At 44.2% G+C, this 21921-nt stretch overlaps 1 protein-coding gene and 1 non-coding gene across 2 annotated transcripts; both read left to right on the forward strand.

Moving 5' to 3' along the window:
• Positions 1-5116: 5116 nt before the first annotated feature.
• On the forward strand, positions 5117-20631 carry LOC137315757 (probable G-protein coupled receptor 139). Its single transcript, XM_067980249.1, has 4 exons — positions 5117-5186; positions 7838-8718; positions 17596-17781; positions 20530-20631. The coding sequence occupies exons 1-4, from the start codon at positions 5117-5119 to the stop codon at positions 20629-20631; spliced, it is 1239 nt and encodes a 412-aa protein (XP_067836350.1).
• On the forward strand, positions 20595-20666 carry trnat-cgu (transfer RNA threonine (anticodon CGU)). The gene has a single exon. It is a non-coding gene; the product is annotated as a tRNA-Thr (tRNA).
• The last annotated feature ends 1255 nt before the right edge of the window (positions 20667-21921 follow it).

Here is a 21921-nt window from a genome sequence, read left to right on the forward strand (position 1 = left end):
ATTAGTGGTGGGGATTGGGTGGGACGGTTAATTGTTTACACGGAACCACTTTGCAGTGACACAGCATTATATCATGAGTGTTGGGGATTGGGTGGGACGGTTAATTGTTTACACGGAACCACTTTGCAGTGACACAGTATTATATCATTCGTGGTGGGGATTGGGTGGGACGGTTAAGTGTTTACACGGAACCACTTTGCAGTGACACAGTATTATATCATGAGTGTTGGGGATTGGACGTTTAACTCTCTATACTAAAATCCTCTGCAGTGAAACAGCATCACATCGTTAGTGGCGGGATTGGGTGGGACATTTAGCTGTTTGCACTGAGACGCTCTGCAGTAAAATAGTGTCACATCGTTCATGACGAGGATTGGATGGGACAGTTTAGAATTTACAGGAAACCCCTGTGCGTTGATTGGGTGGGACTATCAATTGTTAACACTGAAGCACTCTGCAGTCAAAATGTATCATGTTGTTAATGGTGGGGAGTCGATTGGACGGTTAAATATTTACACTGAAAACCTCTGCAATGAAACATTATCATTTCATTAATGGCGGGGTTTCGGTGGGATGGTCAACTCTTTGCACTAAAACCCTCTGCAGTCAAACAGTGTCTTATACCCAATGGTGGGGATTGGGTGGGACGGTTAACTGTTCACACTGAAACCCTCTGCAGTAAAACAGGGTCATATCGTTAATGGCGATGATTGGATGGGAAGGTTAGGTGTTTACACGGAACCCCTCTGCGTTGAAACAGTATCATGTCATTAGTGGTGGGGATTGGGTGGGAAGTTTGGGGGTTTACATGGGACCATTTTGCATTGAAACAGTATCAAAACTATAATGGCGGGCATTGGGTGGGACAGTTAACTGTTTAAACTGAAACACTCTGCAGTGAAATAGTATCATATCGTTAATGGCGAGGTTTGGGTCGGATGTTTCACTGTTTACACTGAAACCCTCTGCAGTTTAACAGTATCATATCATGAATGGCAGTTATTGAATCGGGTGTTTAACTGTTCATACTGAAATCCTCTGCGGTCAAACAGTATTATATCGTTAATGGCGGGGATTTGGTGGGACGGTTAACTGTTTGCACTGGAACCGTCAACAGTGAAACAGTATTATATCATTAATGGTGGGGATTGGGTGGGTCAGTTTACTTTTTACGTTGAAACGCTCTGCAGCAAAACAGTATCATATTTTGAATGGAGGGGGCTGGGTGGAGCGGTTTCTGTTTACATTGAGATCCTCTGCAGTTAAACAGTATAAAACAGAATAAAACCGGACGGACCACCCGCCATTTGACCACGAGGCAAGGGACCGAACAGCACTGTGGGAGAATCTTCACCACACGGACAGCAGCGGTCCAAGAAGGCGGCTCGTCGCCAACTTCTCAAAGGCAATTAGGGATGGGCAATAAATGCCGGCCTTGCCAGCAACGCCCACATCCTATGAACGAATAAAAACAAAGTAGCATATCATTAATGACGAGGTTTGGGTGGGACGGTTAAGAGTTTACACTGAACCCCTCTGCAATGAAACAGTATCAGATCATTAATGGCGGGGATTGGGTGGAATCTTTAACTTTTTACGCTAGAACCCTCCACAGAAAAAAAAATATATCGTTAATGTTGGGGATTGTGTGGGACGGTTAGCTGTTTACTGTTAAACTCTCTGCAGTGAAACGGTACCTTATATTTAATGGCGAGGATTGGGAGGGTCCGTTAATTGTTTACACTTAGACCCTCTGCACTAAAACAGTATCATTCCACTAATGGCGGGTATTGGGTGGATGGTTACCTCTTTACACTTAAACCCTCTACAGAGAAACGCTTTCATATCTTTAATGGCGAGGGTTGGGCGGGACCGTTAAGTGTTTACAGTGAAACCTTCTTGCATGAAATAGTATCTTATCAGTAGTGGTGGGGTTGGATGGGACGGTTAATTGTTTACACTGAAACCCTCTGCAATGAAATTATATCCTATTGTTATTGGTGAGGATTGGCTGGGACGTTTAGCTATTTACATTGAAACGCTCTGCAGTGAAAAATTATATTGTGAGACATTAGGCAGTGCCCAAACATAAATATCTAGTTCGGATTATAAGGAGGAACTATTGTAACATCCCTTTATCCTTTTGTTACACTAATGCATTGTGAGATATTGGGCAGTGCAGTCACATGAATAACAAGTTCAGATTAAAAGGGAAACTATTGTTACATCCCAGGGTTACTCTATCGTATAGTTCGATATTGGACGGTGCAGAAACATAAATATTCAATTCAGATTCTAAGTTTTATCATTGTTCTATCATTCATAGAATAGAATCATAGAATCGTTACAACACAGAAGGAGGCCTTTCGGCCGATCAAGCCCGTGTTGGCTCTTTGTAAGGGCAATCCAGTTAGTCCCATTCCCCTGCTCTTTCCTCTTGCAATGTTTGCTTCTTCAAGTATTTATCCACTTTCTTTTTGAAAGCCATGATTGAATCTACTCACTGTGTCAAAAATTTTTTCCTCATGTCGCCTTTGGTTCTTTTGCCAATCACCCGAAATCTGTGTTCTCTGGTTCTAAACCTTTCATGATTTTGAACACCTCGACCAAATCTACTCTTAAATTTCTGTGCTCCAAGGAGAACAACACCAGCGTCTCCAGTGAATTCATGTCACTGAAGTCTCTCATCCCTGGTATCATTCTAGTAAATGTTTCCTGCACCATCTCTAAGGCCTTCACATCCTTCCTAAAGTGCGGTGCCCAGAATTGGGCACAATACTCCAATTGTGGCCGAACCAGTGTTTTATAAATGTTCAACATAACTTCCTTGCTTTCGTACTCTGTGCCTCCATTTTAAATCCCAGGATCCCGTATGCTTTTTAAACCGCTTTCTCAACCTGTCCTGCCACCTTCAGCAATTTGTGCACAAATATCCCCAGGTCACTCTGTTCCGGCACCTCCTATAGAATTGTACCATTTAGTTTATATTGCCTCTCTCCATTTTCTCTGCCAAATTATATCACTTCTCACTTCTCTGTGTTAAATTTCATCTCCCATGTGACTGCCCATTCCACCAGTCTGTCCACGTCCTCTTGGAGTCAATTACTATGCTCCTCACTGTTGACTGCACTTCCAAGTTTTGTGTCATCTGCAAACATTGGGTTACACTACCGTATTGTTAATATGGGGAAATGCAGGAACATGAGCATCCCAGTTCATATTATAAGGGGAACTATTGTTATATCCCTGGGTTATAATGTTGTAATATTAGATATGGGGCCGTGCGGAAACACGAATATCTCGTTCAGGTTATAAGGGAACTATTGTTACATCCCAGGGCTACACGATCGTATTGTTAGATATTGGACAGTGCAGAAACATAAATATCCAGTTCAGACTATAAGGGGCAATTATTGTTACATCCCTGGATCACACTGTCATCTTGTTAGCTATTGGCCAGTGCAGAAATATGACTATCCAGTTCAGAATATAAGGGGGAACTATTGCTACCTCACTGGGTTCAACTACCATATTGTTAGATCTGGGGCCGTGCAGAAACACGAATTTCCAGGACTGATTGTACGGGGGGAATTATTGTTGCAATTCTACGTTACACTCTCGTATTGTTACAAATTGGGCAGTGCAGACAAGCTAATCCCAGTTCAGATTATAAGGAGGAACTGTTGTTAGATCTCTGGGTTACACTGTCACATTGTTTGATATGGACAATGCAGAAACATGATTATCCAGCTCAAATTATAAAGGGGAGCTTTTGTTACATCCCTAGGTTACAGAATCCTATTGTTAGATATGGGAGAGTGTAGAATCGTAAATATCAGTTCAGATTATAAAGGGGAACTATTGTTATATCACTGGGTTACACTGTCGTATTGTTAGACATGGGACAGTTCAGAAACACAAATATCCAGTTGAAATTAAATTGAGGAACTATTGAAATCAGAGAACATCAGAGAAAACGGTGATAGGGTGGGAAGAGAAGCTTCTCCTGGCTCTGATCAGATAGGTGAGTGGATCCAAGCGAGGGTAGGCCCACCAAAAGAGGCCAATATCCGATGAATGAAGAGGTGACGGGTGGGTTTGCTGTCGGTGTGGATGCAGGGACAGTGATGGGAAGTTGTGGGCCATGGAGGGATTTAAACCCAAGGATGAGAATTTTAAATTAAAAGGATATGGAACTGGGACCAATTTGGGCGAGGCCGAGCGGGACCTGGTGCTGGTTGGACACGGACAACAGAGTTTTGGACGAACTCACGTTTCTAGAAGGTGGAGGTTGGGTGGTCGGCTCGGAGTGCATTGGAAGAATGGAGTCTGGAGGGGCAGAGGCATGGATGAGGGTTTAAATGGCAATGGGCTGAGGAAGGAATAAATGCAGGTGAGGAAATCTCGGGGCCTTTGTGATGGAGGTCAAATCGGGTCATGAGATCAGCTCGGTGTTACACAGGGCCAATTTTACTGGAACCGTTGACCAATGTAGAATAAACGGGTCAACATCTGCAATAAAATAGCGGAGTGAGGAATCTCAATGAGGCACGTTCAGTGTCCGTCGCCTAATATCACCCAGAGTCATTTCTAGGCTGCGGTTCTCAATGTGGCCTTCAACTGTCCTCGTGTCAGAGACTCAAAATTCATATTATAACTGGGAAACTGCAGGAAGAGAGTGAAACGGGTCTGCTTATGTCCCTAGATTCAGTGAACACTGTGGAGAAATCGGTATGAATTATAAATGAATCGACAGGAGTGAACTTGGTATATATGAAATTATATGAAAACTGTAAATGAAGCCGCTCATTATTGTTGGATCAGTCCTGTATGAGCACAGGTTTTAACTTTATTCCTGAGAGAGGTCTCATTAAGATAATGTCCTGGACTTTGAGATGTTCGTGTTACATCCACCACATTAATTACATTGGAGTAAAAGCTGCTGATGTAATGTGTTTGTTCTAGAGACTGTAACTAATAGCAATGATCAGGGGTATAACCGTGTCAGTGGAGACTTATCTGCTGTATAAATCAGGGCTTGTTGGAATGGATCATCTCAGAGTGCCTGCCAGAGCTGTGGTTTCCAGACCAACAGAAGTCACTGTTTCCCACAGAAATGGGATATCCAGTAATTTTTCAGATAGAAGACGTTTACTATCCTGTTCTTGCAGCCGTTGGGGTTCCAGGTAAACCGTTATCTAGTAGCGTGAATCGGTGTTAGTTCTGCTGCTGTACTTGGCAAATTATTTTTCTCCCACCATGTTTTCCACAGCCACTTGTTCTGTTCGAAAGCTTGAATGATGTAATGTGTAATGTGTCTGCTCTTCCAGTCTTGTAGAAGCTGCATTAGATCTGTAATGAACTTTTTTTTAAAATCCAACCCTGGCACTGATACTGGATTATTCTCTGTACCGAATGTACCGTTGAATGATGGTATGTCCTTTGCTTCTAAAATTTTGGTCTCGTAGCAATTGCATTATAGCCGTATTGAGCGTTGCATATGCAAACCTGGCATGGTTACTGGATTATTCTTTGTACTGAAAATACTAGAATCAGGTGTCTGGGCTAAAAGTAGGTAACAGGCCATCAGGAGCTGTTAATAGTTTAATGTTGTGGAACTCACTTGTTCTGGAATACTTTTCATAAATGTGTTTTCAGTGATTGATAATGAGACAGCTCATGGTCTCAGTGTTACAAGGAGGCAGCACAATTCCTCCCTCCCAATAACATGGTTCAATTTAACTGAGATCTCAATTTATTTATTGGTTATCACTCTTATGAAATGTTATTTCATTATGTGTGTACCTGACACAGCTCCAGAGGTCTGGCTGCTGAACTGACTTTGCTGCTGACTCTTTCACATCTCCTTCTCTGCTTCACTGTGGATGAATTCATTGTAAAATACAATGTTTTGTATCAGTTTGCACTGTATCTGTTGGAATCATGAGCCCTTCTATTTATCTGCAGATTCTCAGTTGCAGCGGTGATTTTGGCATTTTGTTAATTGAACAGTCCCGCCATCTAATGGTGTACTTTATAATTACAGGAGAAAGAATTACAATTATTGTGAGGTCTGTCTGGAAGGGGCATTCGATTCTGTTTATTCCATGCATTGTAGATGAATTGAACAGTGCAGATGAACAGGTGGAGACTTGGTTGACCTGTAGAAACATTAAACTGGGGCGGGAGGGATGTGTTTAGGGCGGATGTTTTTCACCTCAACAGAGTTGGGACCAATGTCCTCGCGGGGACGTTCACCAGTGTTGTGGAGGAGGGTTTAAACTAACGTGGCAGGAGGATGGGCACCAGAATGTAGCATTAGAAAGGAGAAACAAGGTGCACAAAGGATGGGAGAGATATATAGCAAGAGAGTAAAAAATAGGACAGCATTAGGTGGGATCAGACTAAGAGTAAATAGGAGAAGATCTAAGGTAGGTGGTAAATTTGGTTGGTGAGCTGCAGGCACAATAGCCACATGGGACAATGATGTAGAGGCAATAACGGAGACCTGGCTCTCAAAAAGGAATTGGATAAATAAACTTAAAGGAAAAAAATTGATGGGCTACAGGGAAACAGTGAGGGAATGGGACTAAATGGATTGCTCTTAGAAAGAGACAGCATGCCATCGATGGGCCGAATGGCCTCCTCCTGTGCTGTAACAATTCTATGATTCTATTCCAAAGATGCATTATAATTGAACAAACTGACACTGAGAATAGGACCGTTGAACATGGCGCTGGTGAACAGAATGCAGACCCAGGATGTTGGGATTGAATCGACTGTGAAAAGGGGCATTGAGAAAGACAGTCACGAATGCGGAGAAATAGAGAGGAGCGATGGAACAAGAGACTGAGAAGGAAAAGGAGAGAGGGGGAGAAGGAACGCGAGAAGAGGGGGAGAGAGACAAACAGGGAGAATAGAATCAGTGATTTCTTGATGGTAATGATTATTAAGATAATGTATTCTAAAAGCTCGCTTTCAACCGAATTCAATGAAGAACGAGGTTGGTTTAATTAATACATTTTAGTTTAATTTTAATTGAATGTGTGAAGTGAATTTATTCAACACGTTGTATATCAAACACACGTTCCCTGACACCAAGAAGCACAGAAATTAATGGTTGAATTTATTAATTGAGCTGTGTTAGTGGGACCAAGAGATTAGATTTCGTGTTACACTCTACTTCAGTCTCTTCCTGTGAATCCCAGCCTGTCTCCCAATTCATTGAATACTCTGTCTCCTCATCCGTTGCTTCAGTTTATCTGTTTTCCCAAACCATCTGCTCCTGACTCCCCTCCAGCTCCGACATGTCCTTTTCCTTATCTCCCTCCCAATCTCACTCATTGTCTTGGCCTCCAGCTGCATCTTCCAATCCGATCCGAAGCCTCAAACTCACTGCAGCCGCTCTCGGCCTTTCCCCGTTTTGTGCCAGCCCCTGTCGATTCTCTAAGCGCAGAACAAAAAACCAGCTGCACCTCCCCCTGTCGCCTCACCTTCCCGGCCTTCGTTCTCCTTCTGGTCGGTCTGTAACCCAAATCCAGCTTTAACCCATTGGATTCCCACTCGTTAAAACCCCTTCTCCTTCCCCACCGCACAGTGCCCACATGTGGATCCGGTACTCACTTTATTCACTTTCTGTATCGGTTTCCCAATCCATTATTGATCTTTGTGTTTAAAAACATCTCTCTGCCCGAATGCGCTGTCCAGGTCAATGAATCAGTTTGCACCGTTCGATGCGGCAATAAAGCTGGAAATTTCACCCCAAATCCTCTAAAAATCCTGCTTTGGCTCCAGGTCTGATCAGGGATTTCTCTTCTTCCTTTTCTCTCTCTTACAGTTAACTTGGTGGCGATTGTGATCCTGTTTCGAGGAAAGTGCGGGCTCTCCAAATGTATCAGTGTCTACCTGGTGGGAATGGCAGTGGCCGATCTCCTGGTCGTTATCACTGATCCGATATTGAGGTGGATTGTTCCGATTTACTTCCCAGTTTCATTCCTGGACATTACTCCTGTGTGTAGTATTATTAAGTCCCTGGGTGTTGCAACCGCGGTGGTTTCTGTCTGGCTCACAGTCGCTTTCACCTTTGATCGATTTGTGGCCATTTGTTGTGAGAAGCTAAAAACCAAATATTGCACCGAGAAAATGGCGGCTGTGGTTCTGGGAACAGTGAGTGCGTTGGGCTGTTTGGAGAGTATTCCCTGGTACTTTACACTTAAACCTGAGTATATATTTAATAATGTTCCCTGGGGTTGTGCGACCAAACTGAGCTTCCGTACTTCCTCTGCATGGGCGACATTTGACTTGTTTCACCGCATTTTAACCCCTTGTGTCCCGTTCTTTCTAATTTTGCTGCTCAATATTCTGACGGTCAAACGTATTTTAGCGGCCAGTCGAGTCCGCAGGGGACTCCGGGGCCGCAGCAATGGAGAGCATCAAAAGGACCCAGAGATGGAGAACCGAAAGAAATCCATCATTTTACTCTTCAGTATATCGGGCAGTTTTATACTGTTGTGGGTGGGCCAGGTTGTAAATAACATTTATCTGCGAATTACAGACGTTCAGTATTATAGTTCATACTCCGACCCTCTTTTTATCATCGCACATACAGCAAAGATACTGCAGCTTCTCAGTTCCTGCACAAACACGTGTATTTATGTCTTGACCCAGAGTAAATTCAGAGAGGAGCTGAAGAATGTGGTGAAATACCCACTGATTCTAATTGTTAAATTAGTTAAATTATAGAAAGAGCTGAAGGGTTTCAAGCACAAGAACTAAATCCCATTTCATACGCCATCCCCTACACTTCTCAGGGGACAGAAAGTACATTTTATATTAGCAGCATAAAATTCATAAAATCTGATTCTATTTTACATTGTATTGATAATCTGATCCATTGAAGCGGGACTTTCTCGGCAGACGACACATGAATTGTTGTTCAAAAAGCGGAACAAAAGAGCTCAGCTGGACTTCAACTAAATGGCTGCTGTGGCAAAATGGACAAACCTGCTAATCAAGGTAGCTGCTGTGGACCTGATCAGAATGGGTGCACTCCACTTAAATGCAGACAGAGAGATAGGTAGAGAGAGAGACAGACAGACCGAGCGAGAGATAGAAAGGCAGACAGACAGAGGGAGAGAGACAGAGAGAGACAGGCAGACAGGCAGAGTGAGGGAGAGAGAGACAGAGAAGAGAGAGAGAGATGCATAGAGAAAGAAATAGACGCAAACACCGACAGAGAGAAAGGGAGGACAGTAGAGAAGGAATAATACAGTGAAACAAAAAGAGAAAAACAGGGAAAAGGTGGGCTGGAACGAGAGAGAGAGAAGGTGCGATAAACCGAGAGATAGTGAGAGAGGTGGGAGAGAAAGAGCGATAAACCGTGAGATAAGGAGAGAGGTGGGAGAGAAAGAGCGATAAACCGAGAGATAGTGAGAGAGGTGGGAGAGAAAGAGCGATAAACCGAGAGATAGTGAGAGAGGTGGGAGTGAAAGAGCGATAAACCGAGAGATAGTGAGAGAGGTGGGAGTGAAAGAGCGATAAACCGAGATATAGTGAGGGAGGTGGGAGAGAAAGCGCGATCAACCAAGAGATAGTGAGATAGATGGGAGAGAAAGAGCGATAAACCGAGATATATTGAGAGAGGTGGGAGAGAAAGAGCGATAAACCGAGAGATAGTGAGAGAGGTGGGAGAGAAAGAGCGATAAACCGAGAGATAGTGAGAGAGGTGGGAGTGAAAGAGCGATAAACCGAGATATAGTGAGGGAGGTGGGAGAGAAAGCGCGATCAACCAAGAGATAGTGAGATAGATGGGAGAGAAAGAGCGATAAACCGAGATATATTGAGAGAGGTGGGAGAGAAAGAGCGATAAACCGAGAGATAGTGAGAGAGGTGGGAGAGAAAGAGCGATAAACCGAGAGATAGTGAGAGAGGTGGGAGTGAAAGAGCGATAAACCGAGATATAGTGAGGGAGGTGGGAGAGAAAGCGCGATCAACCAAGAGATAGTGAGATAGATGGGAGAGAAAGAGCGATAAACCGAGATATATTGAGAGAGGTGGGAGAGAAAGAGCGATAAACCGAGAGATAGTGAGAGAGGTGGGAGAGAAAGAGCGATAAACCGAGAGATAGTGAGAGAGGTGGGAGTGAAAGAGCGATAAACCGAGATATAGTGAGAGAGGTGGGAGAGAAAGAGCGATAAATCGAGAGATAGTGAGAGAGGTGGGAGAGAAAGAGCGATAAACCGAGAGATAGTGAGGGAGGTGGGAGAGAAAGAGCGATAAACCGGGAGATAGTGAGAGAGGTGGGAGAGAAAGAGCGATAAACCGAGATATAGTGAGGGAGGTGGGAGAGAAAGGAAGAGGTAAACTAAGATAGAGAAAACCACAGGGGCGGAGACGGAGACCAAAAGAGAAATGGAGCGTTGCAGGAGGTGTACAACCCTTCCAAGTATAATCACTTTTATAATCCACCTATATAGACTTCTCCTTCTATAATTTTCACCTGAAATGTTCCCCTGACCAATAACTTTCACTTGCCTCATGGAAATGAATGTTCTTTATCTCCCACCGTCGAACATTCCTCCCGTAGTAATCACATACATAGAATCATAGCCCCATAGAGTTTAACAGCACAGGTGGAGGCCACTCGGCCCATCGTGCCTGTGCCGGTTCTTTGAAAGAGCTAACCAATTAGACCCATTGCCCTGCTCTTTCCCCATAGCCCAGCAATTTTCTCCCCTCCAAGTATTGATCCAATTCACTTTTTAAAGTTACTATTGAATCTCGCTGTGTAAAAAAATGTCTCCGTATCTCCCCTCTGGTTCATTTGCCAGTTATCTTAAATTTGTGTCCTCTGGCAACTGAGTCTCCTGCGAGTGGAAACAGTTTGATCCTACTTACTCTTTCGAAACCTCTCATAATTTTGAACAGCTCTATTAAATCTCCCCTTAACGTTATTTGCTCCAAGGAGAACAATCCCAGATTCTCCAGTCTCTCCAGATAACTGAAGCCCCTCACCCCTGGGACCGTTCTGGTATATATCCTCTCCACCCTCCCCAAGGCCTTGACATCCAGAATTGGACACAATACTCCAGCTGAGGCCATAAGACCATAAGACCATAAGACCATAAAAGATAGGAGCAAGTCGGCCATCTGGACCTTCGAGCCTGTTCCACCATTCAATGAGATAATTACAGATCTGATTTTTACCTCAACTCCACTTTCCCGCCCTTTCCACATATCCTTTGACTCCTTTGCTGATCAAAAATTTGTCTGACTCAGCCTTGAATTTATTCAATCACTCAGCCTCCACAGCTTTTTGGGGTAAAGCATTCCAAAGATTCACGACCCTCTGGGAGAAGAAATTCCTCCTCATTTCCGTCATAAACAGGCGACACCTTATTCGGAGACTATGCCCCCTTATTTCAGATTCCCCCACGAGGGGTAACATCCTCTCAGCATTTATCCCATCGAGTCCCCTCAGAATCATACATGTTTCAATAAGATCTCCTCTCATTCTTCCAAACTCCAATGAGTATAGACCCAACCTCTTCAATCTTTCCTCATAAGACAATCCTTCCATACCCGGAATCAACCTAGTGAACCTTCTCTGAACTGCCTCTAATGCAAGTATATCCTTCCTTAAATAAGGGCACCAGAACTGTATGCAGTACTCCAGGTGTGGTCTGACCAGTACCCTGTACAGTTGTAGCATGACTTCCCTGTTTTTATACTCCATCCCCACAGAAATAAAGGGCAATATCCCGTTTGCCTTCCGGATTACCTGCTGCACCTGTTTGTTGACTTTTTGTGTTTCATGTACGAGAACACCCAGATCCCTCTGTACCGCAGCATTTTGCAGTATTTCTCCATTGAAATAATATTTTGCTTTTTTATTTTTCCTCCAAAAGTGGATGACTTCACATTTTCCCACATTATATTCCATCTGCCAAATTTTTGCCCATTCACTTAACCTGTCAATATCCCTTTGCTGACACTTTGTGTCCTCATCGCAACTTGCTTTTCCACCTATCTTTGTGTCATCAGCAAATTTGGCCACAAGACACTCTGTTCCTTCATCCAAGTCACTGATATATATTGTAAATAGTTGAGGCCCCAGCACTGAGCCCTGTGGCACCCCAATAATTACAGATTGCCAATTTGAAAATGACCCTTTTATCCCAACTCTTTGTCTTCACTTAGTTAGCCAATCCTCTATCCTTGCCAGTATATTACTCTCAACTCAATGAGCTCTTATCTTGTGCAGTAACCTTTTATGTGGCACTTTACCGAATGCCTTTTGGAAATCCAAATATACTGCATCCATTGGTTCCCCTTTATTCACCCTGCTTGTAACTTCCTCGAAGAACTCTAATAAATTTGTCATACACGATTTCCCCTTCATAAAATCATGTTGACTCTCCTTGATTGTATTTTGAGTCTCCACATGTCCTGCTACTACTTCCTTCATAATGGATTCTAGCATTTTCCCAATGACAAATGTTAGGCTAACTGGTCTACAGTTACCTGCTTTCTGTCTCACTCCCTTCTTGAATAGGCGGTTTTCCAATCCGCTGGGACCTTTCCAGAATCTAGTGAATTCTGGAAGATTACAACCAAATGCATCCGCTATCTCTGTCGCCACTTCCTTTAAGACCTTCGGATGCAAGCCATCAGGTCCAGGGGACTTGTCAGCCGTTAGACCCATTAGTTTACCTAATACTTTTTCTCTAGCGATAGCGATTGTTTTTAGTTCCTCCCTACCCTTTACCTCTTGATTATCTACTATTATTGATATGTTATTGGTATCTTCTATTGTGAAGACTGATACAAAATATCTGATCAATTTCTCTGCCATTTCCTTGTTTTCCATTATTATTTCCCCAGTCTCACCCTCTAAGGGACCAATGTTTAATTTAGCTAACCTCTTCCGTTTTATACACTTGTAGAAGCTTTTACGAACAGTTTTCATATTTTTCGCTAGTTTATTCTCATAATTTATTTTCTCCCTCTTTATTATTCTTTTAGTCATGCTTTGTTGTTTTTTTAAAGTTTTCACAACCTTCTGGCTTACCAGTAATCTTTGCCACGTTATATGCGTTTTCTTTTAACCTGATATCATCCTTTACTTCCTTATTTAGCCATGGTTGATTCACCCTTTTAGTGGAGTCTTTCCTCCTCACAGGGATATAGTTTTGTTGCGAGTCATAAAATATATTTTTAAATGTTTGCCACTTCTTATCCACCATCATACCATCTAATCTGTTTACCCAAACTTTGGAGAATTCCGCCCTCATTCCTTTATAATAGCCCTTATTAAAGTTTGATTCAGAAGTTTCAGATCCAAGATCCTCGCTCTCAAACTGGATGTGAAATTATTTCATGTTATGATCACTGCTTCCCAAGGGATCCTTTACTTAGATCATTAATTAATCCTGTTTCGTTATCCATTACCAGATCCAAAAAGGGCTGTTCCCTGGTTGGTTCTCCGACGTATTGGTCTAAGAAACAGAACCGAATACACTCGACGAATTCGCCCTCAGGGCTGCTTTTGCCAATTTGATTTGTCCAATCTATGTGAAAGTTAAAATCGCCCATGATTATTGCATTACCTTATTTACAAACCCCCGTTGTTTCCTGATTTATATTTTGACCAACAGTGTAGCTATTGTTAGGGGGCCTATACACTAATCCCATCAGTGATTTCTTCCCTTTGCTATTTCTTATCTGCACTAGGCCCGCGGGAGCAAGATGAGACAGGTCCCCGAGGCACAGGGTAAGACCGGACCCCGGGGCACAGGTTAAGACCGGGCCCCGGGGGAGCAAGATGAGACCGGGCCCTGAGGCACAGGGTAAGACCGGACCCCAGGGGGCGCAGGATAAGATCGGGCCCCGTGAGAGCAAGGTGAGACCGGGCCCTGAGGCACAGGGTAAGACCTGACCACGGAGGCGCAGGTCAAGGCCGGGCCCTGGGGGAGCAAGATGAGACCCGTTCAAGGAAGAAGCGTTGGGCCTGAGTGAATGTAGAATCACGGCGGGCCGTCTTAAGTCGGCGGGGAGACTCACCACTATATTAACGAGGAATTAAAGGAAGAGTTGGATGAGCACTAACCTCAGATTGCGTTAGACACGCTTCATGTTCCAGTGAATCAATCTTAATTATTTATTTGGTAATAGTTTGTTTAACTTTCCACGAGCCACTGTTGAAAGAGATGGAACTGTTGCATTAAAAGTTTCACTTTTATTTTTTGAAAGAGGACTTACCGTTCACATTTGCATCTCTCTGTTAGTTAAAGTGCAGAATAAATGGATGTGGGGAGCGAGGAAAAGAGAGACTCTCAGAAAAGAATAGAAAAAGTGAGACAGGCACAAACAAACACAGACACAGACAGCACACACACACACACACATATACATTACACACACAAACAGAGACACACACAAGGACGGACACACACAGACATACATTACACACACCCACGGGCACCTTATACACATACACACACACACAAACAAACACACAAGGACAGACACACAGAAGAAATACACACAGACATAGAGAGGGATACACATGCCACATTACACACACAGACACACAGACACATTGCACACACACAGATACAGAGAGAGACACACGCATACAATGATATTTTTTATTCATCCGCGGGATGTGGGCGTCGCTGGCGAGGACAGCATTTGTTGCCCATCCGGAATTGCCCTTGAGAAGGTGGTGGTGAGCCGCCTTCTTGAACCGCTGCAGTCCGTGTGGTGAAGGTTCTCCAAAAGTGCAGTGAGGGAGGGAATTCAAGGATTTTGACCCAGCGACGATGAAGGAACGGTCGATATATTTCCAAGTCGGGATGGTGTGTGACTTGGAGGGGAAGGTGCACGTGGTGTTGCTCCCATGCATCTGCTGCCCTTGTCCTTCTAGGTGGTAGAGGTCGCGTGTTTGAAAGCTGCTGTCGAAGAAGCCTTGGCGAGTTGCTACAATGCATCCTGTAGATGGCACGCACTGCAGCCACGGTGCGCTGGTGGTGAAAGGAGTGAATGTATAGGGTGGTGCATGGTATGGTGGTTGGGCCTAGGACACTGCCCTGAAGAACTCCTGCCGCAATGTCCTGAAGCTGAGATGTTTGGCCTCCAACAACCTCCACCATCTTCCGTTGTGCTAGGTATGACTCCAGCCACTGGAGAGTTTTCCCCTTGATTCCCATTGACTTCAATTTTACATGGGCTCCTTGGTGCCACACTCGGTCAAATGCTGCCTTGATGTCAAGTGCAGTCACTCTCACCTCACCTCTGGAATTCCGCTCTTTTGTCCATGTTTGGACCAACGCTGTCATGAGACCTGGAGCTGAGTTGTCCTGGTGGAACCCAAACTGAGGATCGGTGAGCAGTTTATTGGTGAGTAAGTGTCGCTTGATAGCACTGTCGACGACACCTTCCATCACTTTGCTGATGGTTGAGAGTAGCTTGATGGGTCAGTAAATGGCCGGAATTGATTTGTCCTGCTTTTTGTGGACAGGACATACCTGGGCAATTTTCCACATTGTCGGGTAGATGCCATTCCTGTAGCTGTACTGGAGCAATTTGGCCAGAGGCGCGGCTAGTTCTGGAGCACCAGTCTTCAGCACTACAGCCGGGATGTTGTCGGGGCCCATAGCCTTTGCTGTATCCAGTGTACTCAGCCGTTTCTTGATATCACGTGGAATGAATCGAATTGGCTGAAGACTTGCTTCTGTGATGGTGGGGATATCGGGAGGAGGCCGAAATGGATCATCCACTTGGCACTTCTGGCTGAAGATGCAAACGCTTCAGCCTTGTCATTTGCACTCACATGTTGGACTCTGCCATCATCCAGGATGGGGATGTTCACGGAGCCTGCTCCACCCGTTGGTTATTTAATTGTCCACCACCATTCAGGGCTGGATGTTGGTCGACAATTAACGGGCCATCTTGGAAAGAGACACAGAGGGAGAGGCAGAGAGAGAGGGAGAGACCGTAATAGTGAGAGAGAGAGAAAGAGAGAGAGAGAGATAGAAAGCGACAGAGACAGAGAGAGGGAAAGACCATAATAGAGACTGAGAGAGGGAGATAGAAAGAGACAGAGAGAGACAGCGAGAAAAAGAGAGACAGAAAGACAGAAAGAGAGAGAGAGAGAGACTGTAATAGAGAGTGAAAGAGAAGATAGAAAGGGACAGAGAGAGAGACAGAGAGATAGCTCAGTTAAAATTGCAACGTTCCATCGCTCTATGACAGACGGGCTGAGAGCGATAGATTTTTGGACTCTCGGGGCATCAATGGACAAGGGGATAGGGCGGGAAAGTGGAGTTGAGGTTTATGATCAGCCATGATCTTATTGAATAGCAGCGCAGATTCGAGGGGCCGAATGTCCTACTCCTGCTCCTATTTCTTATGTCCTTATGTTCTAAAATTTGGCACCAAGCCTCATAAGGAGATATTAGGACAGGTGACCAAAAGCTTGGTCGTTTTTAAGGAGCGTCATAAAGGAGGGAATTCTCCCAAAGAAACTAACACGAACCTATCAGATTCTCCCCTGGACACAGATGTGTCCTCGTGCATCAGTCCTCTGTTAGTGGGAGCACGCGGGAGACCGAGGTTCAACTGTGCCATTCAAAGTTTCACTTATTTTTCTGCCCATTTATCTGCAATATTGTTTTCGGAAACTGCCTCGAAAGCATTCCATGAACTCATCCTCCAAATTACCTTTACCAATTGGATTTGCCCAGTCTATATGAAGATTAAAGTTCCCCACGATTATTGCATTACCTTTGTTAGAAATTCCTATTATTTCCTGATTAATACCCTGGCCAACAGTGCAACTAATCTAAAAAGATTCACTGGAACATAACGCATGTCTGAGGCCACCTGTGGTCACAGGACATTCACTTCGTGCATCAGTTCTCCGTTCGTGGGAGCACCCGGGAGACCGAGGTTCACTTGTGCCATTAAAAGTTTCACTTTTATTTTTCTGGCCATTTATCTGCAATATTGGATGCAGAAAATCTATTGATAAAAGTTTCCCACCTTCCCGAAATTAATTGCACTGATATTCCAGCGAATCTCAGATCTCTCCTCTGCTCCACTCTGGTCTTTGAGTCTGAAGATTGTGCTTTCAAGCCCCGCCCCACCAGAGAGCTGAGCAGAGCAGAGGTTCCCAAACCGGGAAACGGACAAGGTTATCAAGGGTTTGCAAATTTGTGCAGAACAAGGTCCCGCAAACAGCAATGACAGAGCAACAGGTAAATAATGTCAGGGAATAAGAGAGAGGCAGAGAGAGAGAGATGCCTCGGAAAGAGGAGTTTTACCAGAAAGATCCCACATGCAGCAATGAAAAGGATGGCCAGTTCATCTGCTTTTTGGTGCTGTTGATTATCGTCCAGGTGGCAAAATTTGCGCACAGCAAGATCCCACAAACAGCAATGACAGAGTAACAGGTGCATAAGGCAGATGGAACAAGAGTGTCAAAGGGCAGTATCAAAATGTAACGGAAATAACAGCAACCAGCAGTGGGCTTCATGCCAGTATATTACACCCAAGAACATGTGCTCTTATCTTTTGCATGTTATTCTCTGCGAGGTAAAGGCCCGAAGCAGTGGCTGCAGGAAGCGGCAGAAGTTACGGATGGGTACAAGCGTGAAGACTAACAGGGAGCAGGGATACCAGCTTTTATGTGGCACCTTATCGAATGCCTTTATCATCGAAATGTACTTCATCCCTTCGTCCACCCTGCCCGTTACTTCCTCAGAGAACTCCAATAAAATTGTCAGACACGATTTACCTTTCATACGACTCTCACTTGATTGCATGATAAGTCTGCAAATGTCCTGCTACGACTTGCTTAATCACAGGTTCCAGCATTTTCATTTTACAAACACATGCACAGCAATGGATAAACGCAGACAGGTGTGGGTTAAAACGCAGAGATGAAAGGTATATAACGAAAAACCTGAACCGTAGTTAATGGGATTCGAACCTGCACAGGAAAACCCCAATAGATTTTTAATTCATCGCCTTATCGACTCGGCTACGACGACCGAATCACATGTTAATATTGCTCACTCAAAATCGCAATGATTCAACGCTCTGCAACGGATACAGAGCCGCAGAACTGGTGTTGGTATCAGCCGTCACTCAGTGGGTCAGATAATTCCGCGAGTTCCTCGTTAACTCAGTGGTTCGTGTTCCCACCTCTCACGCAAAAAAACGAGGTTTAATTGCCCGACGGGGAACAATAGTTTATTTTTCCTTTGAAACCTTTACTTTCATTTCTCTTGCAATTTATTTCCAATATTGGACGTGTGAAAAAACACTGATAAACTAATTCTGACTATCCCACTTTCCACAACATAATTTCACTGATATTTCATCCATTTTAAATCTTGCTCTCTGCGTCACCTCGATGTCAGAACCACAATAATGAGTAAGAAATGAAAGGCAGAGTCGGGTTGTGAACAGACCCGGGCTAATTCACCAACCCGAGGGGGTGATGGAGGCAGATTCAATCATGGCTTTCAAAACGGAACGGGAGAAGGACCTGAAACAGAGAGAGAGAGAGAGAGGAAGAGAGAGACACAGACAGAGATAGCGGAACTGACATAGACAAACAATAAGATACAGACAGACAGAGAGAGAAAAGCCTCCGAAAAGGCGCAGAGGAAATCTACAAGAAACATACCAAATACAGCAATGAAAAGGTGGCCAGTTAATGTGTTGTTTGGCTTTATAAATAGAGGGATCGAGTGCAAAAGTATGGAAGTCATGATGAACCTTTATAAACACTGGTTCGACCACAAGTGAAGTATTGTGTCCAGTTCTGGGCACCGCACTTTAGGAAGGATGTGCAGGCCTTGGAGAGGATGCAGAAGAGAGTCACTAGGATGATTCCAGGAATGAGGGACTTTAGTTACGTGGATAGACTGGAGAAGTTGGGGTTGATCTCCTTAGAGCGAGAAGGTTGCGCGGAGATTTGATGGACGTATTCAAAATCATGAAGGGTCCAGACAGAGTAGAGAGAGAGAAAGTGTTCCCATTGGCGGAAGGGTCAAGAACCAGAGGACATAGCTTTAAGGTGATTGGCAAAAGAACCAAAGGGGACGTGAGGAAAAACTTTTTTAGACAGCGAGTGGTTAGGATCTGTAATGCACTGCCCGAGGGGATGGTGGAGAGATTCAATCATGGCCTTCAAAAGAGAACTGGATAATTACTTGAAAGGAAAAAATTGCAGGGCTACGGGGATAGGGTGGGAGAGTGGGACGAGCTGGAATGCTCTTGCATAGAGCCGGCACGGACTCAATGGGGCGAATGGCCTCCTTTCGTGCTGCAACTTTTCTATGATACTGTGATGCAAATGGAAGAAGAGTGACAATAAGCATTATCAAAATGTAACTTTTACCAAGAAGGGCCTTCGAAACCACGCGGGTATAAACCTATTAGAGTTTGAGCTCATCGCCTTGACCACTCGGTCATTCTGGTCTTTGCCCGCGCATCGTTTGTGTTTAACGTTTTACATACCTATAGACGTTTTTAGAGTCCGTTGTCATGTTTTCTGCGAATTTAATCTCATTTTCTATTTTCCCTTTCTTCATCAATTTCTTGGTCCTCCTTTGCTGAATTCTAAAATGCTCCCAATCCTCAGGTTTACTGCTTTTTCTGGCAACTTCATTTGCCTCTTCCTTTGATTTAATACTATCTTTAATTTATCTTGTTAGCCACGGTTGGACCACTTTTCCTGTTGGGTTTTTGTGCCTTAAGGAATATATATTTGTTGCAGTCTATCACTATCCTCCTCACTGTTTACTACACTTCCAAGTTTTGTATCATCTGCAATTTTTAAAATTGTGTCCTGTGCACCCAAGTCCAAGTCATGAATTTCCATCAAAAAAGCAGTGGTCCCAGTACCGACCCAAAGGGAACACGACTGTCCACCTCCCTCCGTCCGAAAAAACTTTCACTTGCAATTGATCTCCAATATTTGAGGTGGAAAATACACTGAAAGTCTAACTCGGACCATCCCACTTTCTACAATTTAATTTCACTGAAATTCCAGCGATTTTAAAACCTGCTCTCTGCCTCACTCTTCACCTCGATTTCAGAACCCGAATAATGTGCAAGTAATGAATAGGTAGAATCGAGCTGTTTCCCGACCCGGGCTAATTCAGCCGCTCCAAACAGAAAGAAAGAGAGAGAGAGAGAGACAGATGGGGACAGACAGAAAGAAATTTATTTCCAATATTTGATGTGGAAAATACATTGAAAGTCTAACTCGGACGATCCCAGTTTCCTCAATTTAATTTCACTGATATTCCAGCGATTTTAAAACTCTCTATTAAGGTCTCTCTCTCTGCCTCTCTCTCCCCGTATCTCCATCTGTCTCTATCTCTCCATCTGTCTCTCTCTCTCTCTCTGTGACTCTTTCCACAACGGCCCGGAAAGTGAACTGTCATGAAATTATTAGTTAAGGCGGAATAGTAGAAATCCATTGTTCCTCTGTTAGTCGATTGTCACAATCAGTTGCAGAATCCTGTTGATCTGACTTCACCCACTGAAGAGCATTATCATCGGATATTTGCTCATGCGGTGCGGTGGCCAAGTGGAAAGGCGTCGGTCTCGTAAACCGAAGAGCGCGGGTTCGATCCCCGTCCGTACCTATTTCGAGCTTCAAATTTTAATGAAATTACCTATTTGATGACAGTTTGTTTAACTTTCCACGGGCCACTGTTGAAAGAAGACTCACCGTTCACATTTCCATCTCTCTGTTAGTTAAGATCCAGAATAAAGTGATGTGGGGTGCGAGGAAAAGAGTGATAAAGAGAGACACTCAGAAAGAGAGAGAGACACTGGGACAGAAAGAGACTCTCTCGGTCTGTCTGAGTCTGTGCCAGTCTGTCTCCCTCCATCTGTCCAATACCCTCAGATTTGAGAATCACGGGGTCAAAGAAGGAAACAGATTGGAACACATTGAGCCTGTGTCCTGTTTCAAAACCGACTCCCAGGAAAACGGCTCCGGTAGAATCGTTAAATGGTCAAAGTTTTTCCGGCGAGTCCAACCTCCTCCCTGAGATGGCGAGACACGGGGACGTGGGGCGATTAAAAGGCTTCGGAACAATCATTTCCAATTGGATATTCTCCATCGTGGTGAGATATCCCTCCTCAGCCAGGGATTCAATTCCCCGACGGGGAGGAAGCATTTTTAAGAGGCCAACTACAAATTTTACTTCTTTGCCTCGCTTCTTCTTCAAAAACGACAGAGAAAAATAGAACAGAAAAAGAATGAAACAGGTGATTGTCACTTTCAGAATATTATTGAGCGGAGACTGTTTGGGGACTGAATTCTTGGGGCCCGCCTGTTGCAGAACACAAATGTGTTCCGATCTGTTTCCTTCTTTGACCCTGTGATTCTCAGATCTGCGGGTAGTAGAGAGAGGGAGGGGGAGTGACAAACAGACAGAGAGAGAGAGATACAGAGAGAGAGAGATTGTGAGAGAGAGAGAGAGAGAGAGAGACAGAGGGAGAGAGAGGGAGAGAGGCAAAGACTGATCCTGAGAGACACCTTGAAACATAGAGGGAGTGGGAGGAGGAGGGAGAGATTTAACGATAATGCCTGTGTGTGTAATGTGCCGAATTGCGTGTGTCTCACTTTTTGTTGGCTTTTCTGAGTGCGTCTCTGTTTCTCTGTCTTTCTCGCTCTGTCACTCCCTCCCGCTCTCCCCACATCACGTTATTCTGGATCTTGACCAACAGAGAGATGGAAATGTGAAAGGTCAGTCTTCTTTCAACAGTGGCCCGTGGAAACCAGGGTTCAATTTCCCGACCGGGAGGTTACAGTTTTATTGCCTTTAAAAGCTTTACTTTCATTTATCTTGCAATTTATCTCAACGTGGAGGTTTACCAGAAAGATCCCAC

The sequence above is a fragment of the Heptranchias perlo genome, unplaced genomic scaffold (assembly GCF_035084215.1).
Source record: "Heptranchias perlo isolate sHepPer1 unplaced genomic scaffold, sHepPer1.hap1 HAP1_SCAFFOLD_56, whole genome shotgun sequence".
NCBI classification, from domain to species: Eukaryota; Metazoa; Chordata; class Chondrichthyes; order Hexanchiformes; family Hexanchidae; genus Heptranchias; species Heptranchias perlo.